Source organism: Electrona antarctica (genome assembly GCF_951216825.1).
Source record: "Electrona antarctica genome assembly, chromosome: 2".
NCBI classification, from domain to species: domain Eukaryota; kingdom Metazoa; phylum Chordata; class Actinopteri; order Myctophiformes; family Myctophidae; genus Electrona; species Electrona antarctica.
The window spans coordinates 14827142-14838395 of record NC_136807.1 but is presented as its reverse complement, the minus strand read 5'-3'; the positions used below and the strand labels follow the sequence as shown (position 1 = coordinate 14838395).

The following is an 11254-nucleotide window of genomic DNA, read 5'->3' as shown; positions in this document are numbered from 1 at the left end:
TCAAATGATTTATTTGTAGACATAATTTGAAAACATAAAATGGGACATTCTACTGCTGCAAAATTAGTACTTTCTACAGCACATTTTGATGCCAATATACTTTTGTACTTTTTAATTACTGGACTTTTACTTGTAACAGAGTATTTCTAGTATTGATACTTTTATCATTTAAGTAAAACAATTGAGTACTTCTCTCCACCTGTCGCCATGTGACAGACTGGGCAGGTGGTCAGGGAGTGTTTTCCACCTCTGTCACCTGTCCTTATTTTAGGTGACAACACACAGTGAGTGACAACATGACACATGACTCAGTGTTGTTTATGCGGTGAAATGTCTCCCCTCGCTGGCCACTGGGACACACAACACCGTCCACAACATGACCTTAAAATAGTATTGTTTCCCTCCAGACAGGCCATTGGTCAACTGTGTCCCACCCCCCCACCACCACCCCACGCAGCTGTAAACTCAGCCAATCAGATTTACAAGTGCTACTTGTACACAGGAAGCACTGAATTGAATTGAGAGTGAAAACATTGCAGTCCCTTTAAATGACACAGAGTGACCCAGAGTGACACAGGGGACATTAGGACATTATTTTGAACACCACAAGAGGAATCAGCTTTTGTCAAGTTTTGTCTCAAGGTGAGAGTTGCAATAATTGGGAAACTGTTCTCTTCTATTTGACCTTCCTCCATTTAATGCAAAATGGTGTTTATTTTGACAGCAAATGTTCATGAATGCAGCTTTGGTCTTTTGGATTAAGTCTGAACTGTTTTGATCTGCAGTCTAGTTTTAGTTGACTAAATATCAGAAGATTTTAGTCAGGTAAATCTGCAGTTGATTTAGTAGACTAAAATGTATGTTGGCGTAATGCCTGCATGATTTATACTTGTGTGTGTGTTGTGTGCAGAAAATAGCCAATCTACAAGCTCACATGTGACTTGTAGATTAGCTATTTTGTAGATTGGCTATTTTTGGAGCTCAACTCCCCCCCTGGAGTTATTTATACAGGTCATTCAGACTGTGTGTGTGTGTGTGTGTGTGTGTGTGTGTGTGTGTGTGTGTGTGTGTGTGTGTGTGTGTGTGTGTTGAATGGCATCCAGTTACATTTCTAAGGCTACACAGTACTAGGAACTAGTGGGAACATTTCAGTGGTAGGATGTAGTGTTGGTATTGTGATCAGCACCTGACCACTGATTATATAACAGCTGTGTTACTACTGGCTATTATGATATTTATATTATATAACAGCTGTTTTTCTACCAACTAGAACTATTTTTTAATTGACATTTAATTGTTGCTCAAATTGTTGAACATTTAATGAATTAATATTACATTTATGTTTGTCTGTCAGGACTTGGTAAACAAAAGGTGTACAGATTATACATGACAGATAACTTCTAGCTATATTTAATAATATGTATACTTAAACATGAATAGTGGAAATGGCAGATCTACAAGCTCAAAACGTAAAGTTAAAAAACACTGCCTGTGTGGACAGAAGAGTATTTTATCAAGGGAGGACAATGGTGGAGATGGCTCTAATGAATGCACATTAATATGAGAGCATACAGTAGCCTATGTTTTATATGCATACTGTAATATACTGTAGCTTTCCATTTTCAAGTACGGGGGTGTAGGCTATAGAAATAATACATAGCCTATAGTTAAATGGGAATGTCAGGCTGAAGGAATACACATTGTAGTCAAATGTGTGCAGTGACATGCTATACGAATAATGGCCCTGCTGTAATGGATACTCATTGTATTGCAACTAATTATACACATTTTCAACTATTTAGAATTTAATAATATTATCTGTCTTTTCAGAGCTCTGTTGCTGTAGGTGTCCAGTGCCAAATTAGACAGAAGAGAGCATGTTGTACCCCTTTGTCCTTGGTCAGAATTTTGTAAACAAATGGGCAGAGCCATGGGCAGTACTTTTGTAAGGAGGGAGAGGGACTAGGACAGGTGGGTGGTCTTAAAGGAGGAGACTGGATTAGGTGTGTGGTGCTAAGGTGAAACCTACGTATACTTAATGAACTGGTTGGCGTGTCCACTAAAAAAATGACATTTTAACAAATACTGTACACTTTTTGTGTGTTTTAGGCTGTTGTTTATACAGCTGTCGGGTGACATGATCAGCTGTGAACTGATTTATGCTCGCTGTCGTGTCCCACAGTGGAAATAGATCTACAAGCTCAGCACGACACAAACTCCAGTTTAAATGAAAAAACTTTTTTTTTATATTACTCTTACAGATTCTGTCCAAACACCACCAACATCGCTACACAGTATCTCTATAGTCATGTGATCAAGACGGATTTGTCCGATATGTCATATTTCATTCCATCCTGGCTAAGATTGAGTGCATCGAGTGCTTTTTTCTAATAATAATAATAATAATAATAATAATAATACTTTATGTCTCTTGTACTGTAGGTACGAAATTACTCCGCTGTGTGACAACGTTTAGATTGTGATTGGTTGCTACTCTGATGACATCGCAGTAAGTCATGGGTCGCTACCTCTCTGGAGGCAGCAGCAGGACACTGAGGCTGTTCTTTAAACTCAGATATCTGCTGCTACGCATCCGTAGAAACTACTGCCATCTGGCCAAGACCCCCAAGACCTCCAAGACTACCGGCGGCCTCTCTCTGGATGTCCAGAGCTGCCGTCCTCCCACTTACAGGAGAACCTTCCTGAATAACTCGTGGTTACATCATCGCAGTACCTCTGACCACCTCCACAGAGAAGTGAAACATGTCCAGACGGTCCGTTTTTACTCCACCTCCGAGAGAGACTCTGCCCTGAAAGCCCAGGCTCCCGTCGGGGTCTTCTACCAGGACCCCCCAACACTGGGAGCCCGCCTGGGCCACACGTTTGACCGTATATCCAGACATGTTAATGTGTTTTTTGCGACGAAAGACACGTCGTCGTGGGCGGTCTGCATGGCTGGTGGTGGTGGGGGCGACGGCAGTGCGGTCAGCGGCGCTCCAGAACATCTGTCCCGGCGGAGAGGACAGACGGTCAGACAGAGAAGACTGACCGAGGACAGACAGGAGACAAAGACGCCGAAACATGATGAGGAGGTCTCCTCCAGACCGTCCAACACCTCCAGTCCTCCAGACATGATGACTGCCTCACCACCACCACCGGTGTATTCCTCTGGCCTGCAGCTGTTCCACATCAGCTCCCTGACCACCAGCTTCGGAGAGAGCTTCAGTTACGTGTCCAATCACATCAACTCCGCTTTCTCCGGAGGGCCGCGAAAAGACGACGTCCCGACAGGGGAGGGGACTAATCTGCTCGAACCGCCGGTAATAACATCTGTAACCACGGCAACGACAAACATCGGTCAGAGGAGGAAGAAAGTTCTGAGACGTAATGTTCCGAACTTGCAGCCGGAGCCCGAAAGCTCTCGGTTAAAAAACAACGCTTCCCCACCGGTCTCGTCCTCATCCTGGGAGGACAGTTATCAGTACTTAGCAGGACACATCAACAGATACTTTGGTGCCAAAGTCACGGACGAACGCGATCATCAGCGACTCCCTCAGAAAGTGCACTTTGCTGCAGAGAACAGCGGTGCTGATCCAAAAGCATCTTCCGAAGCATCTAAACCGCCCACCTCCAGAACCCTGAGGGTTCCACCACCACTACAGCCCAGGCAGGAGGAACTCTCCACATCGAGAATAACATCTCAGCCCAGGCAGGAGGAACCATCTGCATCACAGTCTAGGAGGAGGCGGGAGGAACCGGTCAGTGTTTCCATCTGTTCATTTCTAAAACTATGATGAAAAATACTACATAAAAACTAATTATGATGACTAAAACTAGGATTAAATAATGTTGACAATTTCGTCAAACAAAAAAAAATAGACTAAGATGTTATACATGGACTAGTGGACTGTTATAGATGGACTAGTTCCACATCAGCAGTTACAGTATATATGTTATAATAAACTCCATTATTGTTCCACAGACAGCAGGTCTATTCCACAGCAGCATAACTTTGTTATAAACTCCATTGTTCCACAGACCGCAGGCCTTTTCCACAGCAGCAGCTATGCAGCTCGCTTCGGGGAGAGCTACACTCAGATGGCCGGTCACGTCAACTGCTACTTCAAGGGCCAAGGTTCTCTGGAAGAGGAGTGGGACGGGAACGACCTCGGAGGGATGGTCTCCGGAGCCGCTGCAGCCGCTGCCGCCGCCGTGGACGAGGTGAAGTCCGTGTCCTTTCTGGACGTCCTGCGCCACCCGTCCACCTCCATCCCCTCCCTGCTGGCCGGCCTTCTGAAAGTCGCTCCCTGGGGCGTCCAGAGCAGTCAGACTGACCTCACTGACATCGCAGCCTCCTCCTATCAGACCAAACTGAAGAGAAGGGTGAGTTGACTTTATCTGCAGGATTCAGCGTTTTAGCAAAAGCGATAATTTAAGCATAATAACAATATCTTCAACAAATGGGAGCCAGCGGCAGGCTTTTTCCAATTGCGGTCCTTTTCATAATTCAGTGTTTTAGGCAAAGCGATGCAGGCCTAATTATTATATTATGTTCATTCCATACCAAAACTCTGTCACGCACGTGCGTCCATGCGTGTGTGTGTGTGTGATTCTGATCCGTCATCTCTGCATGTGTTGACACTACACTACTACGCAGAAGAACTGGGAGGCGGAGGCGCGGGGGTGCGCTGCCCAGAGCAGTGTGTTAACCAGGTCTTCGCGGTTGTGTGTGTGTATGTATGTGTGTGTTGTGTATTTTACATCGTGTTGTGTGTTAACTGTAGTGTGTTTATGTTGTGTGTATTTCAGGTCGCCATGGGTACGCAGCAGGCAGAGCTTATAACACATGGTTTGATTGACAGCATGGGCGGGGCCTTCTGTCCGGACGACCTCACCGCCCGCATTGACGCGCTCAACCAGCACCTGCTGTACTACCCGGCATGCCGTGCAGTCCTGTGGCAGGTCTGTAAACTACATTACCCAGCATGCCGTGCGGTCCTGTGGCAGGTCTGTAAACTACACTACCCACCATGCTTAGCGGTCCTGTGGCAGGTCTGTAAACTACACTACCCAGTGTAGTTTAGCCACTGCAGTAGCTCAGTAAAGCTTAAGCGCCACGGCCCGCAGCTTGCATGGCCCTGTGCGAGACTATTTCAAATAGGTACAGCTGTTGCTTCCATCGAAACCGTATCCATAGGTCACCGAGATTTCAATGTAACGCATCACAGGAAACCCAGCAAGTGTTTTTGGTCGTTCAACAGTTTCTTAACTGACGCGACTCAAAAATATCAGATCCAGCGTCGGGGAGCAGCCTTATAACTCTATGGGAGCAGCTGCTATAGTAGGGCGGTGTGCTGAACACGCGCTCGTTCATTCACTGGGCGTGCAAACGCGAAAAGTGCTGTTCTTGATTGCGTTCCGCGCGTATGTGTGTGCGTGCATGTTATGGTGCCTTTTGATTTGGTGTAGCGCCAGGGCCCTCAGAGGGGTTGATTCGGTACTGATGATTCGGTCTATAAGCCTATAGCTCAGTAACATCTCACGTATGCAGCTGCAGCTTTTTAGTCCAATGATCCAGAGGCTTGTTTTCTTGACAGCAAAAAATGTATTATAAATATCAACAAATACAGGCAAAAACAAATGCAATAGGTTGATTAAGCATTTAGTAGTATTGTATGTCTTACCACAGTGTGGCAAGCATTAATTTGACTAACTATTTTAAAAGCATTGATTTGACTAACTATTGCACCCCAATCTCATGACATGAATGTTAATGCAAGATATTTTATATCCAGAGTTATTTTTCACCAACCTTTTTAAATGATTTATTTTGTAGGATAAAACGGCGGTGAAACTGCTGCGACATCGACGGAGGCACAGAGACAACCAGGAAGTTCAGGAGGTCATCAGAGAATCGCTGGCTCTGATTGGCTACGTGGATCCGGTCAGAGGTCGCGGAATACGAGTCCTCTCCATCGATGGAGGGGGAACGAGGTAACCATGGTTACAAAAAAGCCTTTGAAGGATAAATCCAGACCAAAACACATGTTCCCTGAATCAGCCTATAATCCTGTCCCAACATACATGTACCCTGAATCAGCCTATAATCCTGTCCCAACATACATGTTGGCCTTTGAATTCATAGATGCCCCCTGTTCTCCATTTCCCCCACCCCTCCCACATATGTACTGTGTGTAAAGTGAGGTCTGGTTAAGATGTCCCCCTTATTTAAGTGTCAACATTCTGTGTGTGTGTGTGTGTGTGTGTGTGTGTGTGTGTGTGTGTGTGTGTGTGTGTGTGTGTGTGTGTGTGTGTGTGTGTGTGTGTGTGTGTGTGTGTGTGTGTGTGTGTGTGTGTGTGTGTGTGTGTGTGTGTGTGTGTGTGTGTGTGTGTGTGTGTGTGTGTGTGTGTGTGTGTGTGTGTGTGTGTGTGACGTGACGTGTGTGCGTGTGTATAGAGGTGTGGTTCCTCTACAGGTTCTGAGGCTTTTGGAAGCAGAGACAGGAAAACCGATCCACCAGCTGTTTGATTACATCTGTGGAGTGAGTACAGGTAATAGATTACATAATTAAATATTTAAAGAATACATCTATAGACTATATTATATTATAGATTACATCTGTGGAATGAGTAGGTAATCGATTACATCTATATATTACATGATCTAATAGATTACATCTGTGTTACATCTGTGGAGTGAGTAAAGGTAATAGAGTCTATGCACGTGGCATCATCATCATACCCGGAAGTTATGCGGGAACGTGGCAAAATATATACATTACATTTAGGTTACTTTCTGGCCTTGACAGCCCATACAGTACATCCAAACAGAAAGGTTCTATATGATTGCATTAACATTAAACAACGTTAAACTCACTTCGCCACTCGATTTGCCACTCACTGTATGCATGTGCAAACCCTCTATAGGTAACATATTAAACCAGGCATCTCTCTCTCTCTCTCTCTCTCTCTCTCTCTCTCAAAGGTGCGGTGCTGGGTTTCATGGTGGGCGTGGCTAGGTTCTCTCTGGATCAGTGTGGTCAGATGTATCGTCGCTTTGGGTCAGACGTGTTCCGTCAGAATCCTCTGGTGGGAACGGTCAATATGGGCTGGAGCCATTCTTATTACAGTACCGAAACCTGGGAGGCAATACTACGGTAATACATTATAATATACTATACTCAGTTCTGGGTAGAGTTGTTCCGATATCCTGATACTGGTATCGGGTACTCGAGCCGATACCACCCTCAAGTACTCGTACTCGGAACCAGGCCCGATATTCTGACCCGAGTACCAACACATTCAGTTGACACTAGGCTGTACGATCAATGCAACGGGAGCAAGTCTGAACCAACACTGCAGCAAATCGCCCAAAACAGCCGATCTACAAGCATACATGACAAGTGACGAGTCTAGATCAGAGATCCATCTGCATCTATGTTTATATTCGGCAGGCGACACTATCAGATGAATGAATTAACATTTTGATTGGCTTATAGTTATAGTATCGGTACTCTGTATCGGCGAGTACTAAAAATGAAGTGCTTGTACTCGTACTCGGTCTGAAAAAAATGGTGTCGGGACAACTCTAGTTCGGGGCTCTCCCCAGGTTGGCAGAGGGAGAGTAGCGCCCAGGATTACAGTTTAGGCAATTGACACCGGGTGTTATCATGGGATAAAATAAAAAAGGTTTTAACTCAACTGTAATTGGGAACTATTACACTGGACATGGTGACATGTCCATGTCCAGTTTAACTCATTGACTGCCAGAACATCAGCTCACAATCGTCTCTTTCCTTTTGTTTTTTCCAGAGAGACGTTGGGTGAAAAACTGCTGATCAGCACAACTAGGGAGGAGCTGAGTCCAAAGGTAACCACGGTTACTGTTCCCATAGTAACTATGATGTCCATTCCCATAGTCCCAAGGTAAACATGGTTACTGCTCCCATAGTCCCAAGGTAACCATGGTTACTGTTCCCATAGTCCCAAGGTAACCATTCTTTCTTTACCATGAGCTGCACGCATAGTCGAAGAAACCTTGTATGAGGAGCCCTCATACAAGGTTTCTTCAACTATTTGACTATGCATGCACCTCATGGTACCACAGCACCACAAAGGCCCTAAAAACAAGGCTCCAGACATCCCAAAACAAACTGGTCAGCCTGGGAATGGCTTAGGGTTGACGACAGAGTACAGCAACTTGCAACGGGCCTGGTCTACAAAATTCGCTACACCACTAAGATACCCATGTACCTGTCAAAATACTTCCTTAATGTCAACAAAGTCCACACTCACAACACCAGAGGGAGTTCAACAAACCACCTTCAACCCACATTCGGCTCAAACAAGGGGTTCAATTCATTTCACTCCTATGCCACTAAAATGTGGAACGCCCTACCAACAGGCGTTAAGAAATGTGAATCCCTAGCTTCCTTCAAAACCGCACTTACGGGTGGCTTCAATTCAAAACTGGCCCCTTTTTTATTTTATTTTTTGCATACATGTGTATATTTGTATGTCTTGAACAAGTGTTAGTGCTTTTTCTGTTTTTATCCTCTTAACAGTTTTTGCATTAGACTGGAATGCTTTCTATGGCATAGGCAGCTCCCGGCAGGATCCACCGGGAGAAACTAGCAGGACTAATTAATTCGAGCGTCAGAGAGAGAGAGGAGTGTGTGTGTGTGTGTGTGTACGTGTGTGTGTGTGTCTGCGTAAATTTAACAAAGGTGCAGACGATCAGAAATCAGCAGAGAGAGACCGACGTTTGCGCTACTATATGCCGAATTCTGGACTCGAAGGACTCGGCCCCAGACTTTTTTTTTCTGCCTGGAAATTAAAACGTCTGGGTTTCCGAGGCTATTTTTGCATTGACCTGTACCTTCCTTGGACTGTCCATTCTACAATCTGTTAATACAATTTTCAATCAATCAATCAATCCATTTTCAATCAATCAATCAATCAATCAATCAATCAGTTCCCATAGAGACACACAGGCGCCTACAAAATCATGCCCAGAATTGAGAAAGCGCCACCACTTCCGGTCGGTGTACTGCAGCTGTCACTATGAGAGGCATAATAAAATACTGTAATTTCACTGGTTGATTACTGAGGCTGTAGCAAAAAAAAGAAGAAAAAGTGTGTATAATGTTTGATTTGTCGAACCAGTTGATGCTTCATATCCATATTATAAAATCAGTTGATGTTTCATATCCATATGAGTAAAATTTCTGGGTGTGTTGTTTCTCTTCTGTCCTCCAGGTGTCAGCAGTGAGTGCTGTGGTCAACTGGGGGACGAGCGCCAAACCTTTTGTGTTCCGTAACTACAACCATATCCCTGGATCTCTGAGTAGATATGCAGGTAATTAACACATTATTTAATTAACATAATTAATATCATTACAACCACGCCTCCAGATCTCTGAGTCGATACGCAGATCCTGTTTGTTTTTAGGATCTGGCACCTTGAATTCCTGCCTAGATATGCCCCCCCCCCCCCCAAGGTCTTTCTGTTCTAAGTGCCTCGAAAAATTAACACAAAGTGCACAAAGACCCGCACGTTTGTGCGGGTCTGTATTGCGTTTGCGCAGCCTCTGTAGATAGCTTTAAAGCACAGCTATTTCTTCACACTTGCTTTTTTTATTTTATTTTATTGTCTGTGTTATTCGTGTCCTCACTGTTTTGCCTGATTCACTGCCTTTAAATTGCGATGATGTGGGAGGCAGTCATACAGTATATAATTAATATATTATATTTATAGGAGGATCACACTATAAGATGTGGGAGGCAGTCAGAGCGTCATCAGCTGCTCCAGGATACTTCCAGGAGTTCCGTCTACAAAGTGACATTCATCAGGTAATTTATTAATTATTATTAAAAGTTATTAATAGTCCCACTGATAAGAACAATATTAACCGAATGTATGCCAAGAACATGGAATTCTGTTTTATTCTCCACCCCCGCCTTGCCAGAACGTAAAAATCTGTCTTTCTTTAATGTCATGTCCCTATAATTAATGTCTCCTTTAATGTCTCCTATGAATACAATATTAGGGGGGCTTCACTTCCCGGTTGCCCTGGGATCTCTTCTTCTACTGTGGTATTTCGTGCATTTGACCTAGTGTAACGGGAGGGATTGGGTTAAACATTCATCAAGTAATTTATTTACCACTAGTCCTATGTTGCGCTGATAAGAGCAATGGTATCCATGATAACCAAACTATGGCCATCTGAATAAATGTATATAATGTAGCCTATATATCGCATTGGATAGAGGGATCCTCCTCAACAACTAGAGATGTCCTGATACTGTATCGGTATCGGACCTTACTTGTCATATGGGTTCATATCAGTATCGGCGAATATGCCAGTCTAGCCACCGATCTGACACAGGGGTAAGGGGTTGACACTACGGCAGGTAAATAAAATATGGGGGCATGGGGTTTGCTTTCGAGTTGCCCAAACTGCAAGTGCATGTTTGAGTGAGGACACAACACGAGAACGAGATCACAACACTGGTATTCGGTATCGGTATCAGTATCGGCTTAGACAGAAATTGTGGTATCGGGATTGGATCAGGAACGAAAAATCGAGACATCCCTATCAACAACCATGCTCTTTAGCGGTCCACGTACACAGTATAAATACATATAATGTATATATCCCATAGGATGGAGGGATCCTGCTCAACAATCCTTGTGCTCTGGCGGTCCACGAGGCTCGTCTCCTGTGGCCCAATCAGCCGTTCCAGTGCGTGGTGTCGCTAGGCACCGGTCGCTATAACAACTCCAAGAAGAACCTTGCTACCTCCACCAGGTTATTATGATTTTTTTTTAAATCTAATTTAGTTTAGTTTAGTTTTAATTCGTTTTTAATGTCCCTGAACGCTAAGCTCAGCATCCTCGTCCGGGGGTGCATACGTTTGTTAGACATACTAACAGTCCGACACGCATTAGTCCGACAACACCGTCGCTCCTGACATGTGTGGCAGGTTAAAACGAACCTGTGGCGGGTTAAAACTAACCAATGGCTCCCAACATGCGTTGCAGGTTACAACTAACCCGTGGCTTCCTGTGAGGTTAGCTTTAGGGTTGGGTTTTGGGTATATGGTGTCGGACTAATGCCTGTCCCAATTCCCATGGTCTGCAGTGCCACAGACACAGAGGGTTAGTATAGTAGTATATATGCAGATGATACAGTAATAATATGATAATATAGCTGCAAGCAGTTAAAAAGAAAAAATCACACTCATGTGAAGT

General features: G+C 44.3%; 1 protein-coding gene across 1 annotated transcript in view; it reads left to right on the top strand.

Annotated features, from left to right (window-relative positions):
- Positions 1-491: 491 nt before the first annotated feature.
- LOC306917645 (calcium-independent phospholipase A2-gamma-like) overlaps positions 492-11254 on the top strand; it is an 11707-nt gene continuing 944 nt past the window's right edge. The window contains exons 1-11 of the mRNA XM_079495940.1: positions 492-642; positions 2443-3758; positions 4039-4383; positions 4810-4962; positions 5837-5994; positions 6458-6552; positions 6986-7157; positions 7813-7870; positions 9259-9358; positions 9758-9852; positions 10666-10811. Coding sequence (XP_079352066.1) covers positions 2517-3758; positions 4039-4383; positions 4810-4962; positions 5837-5994; positions 6458-6552; positions 6986-7157; positions 7813-7870; positions 9259-9358; positions 9758-9852; positions 10666-10811 — 2564 coding nt within the window. The 5' untranslated portion in view covers positions 492-642; positions 2443-2516. The remainder of the gene's footprint in view (positions 643-2442; positions 3759-4038; positions 4384-4809; positions 4963-5836; positions 5995-6457; positions 6553-6985; positions 7158-7812; positions 7871-9258; positions 9359-9757; positions 9853-10665; positions 10812-11254) is intronic.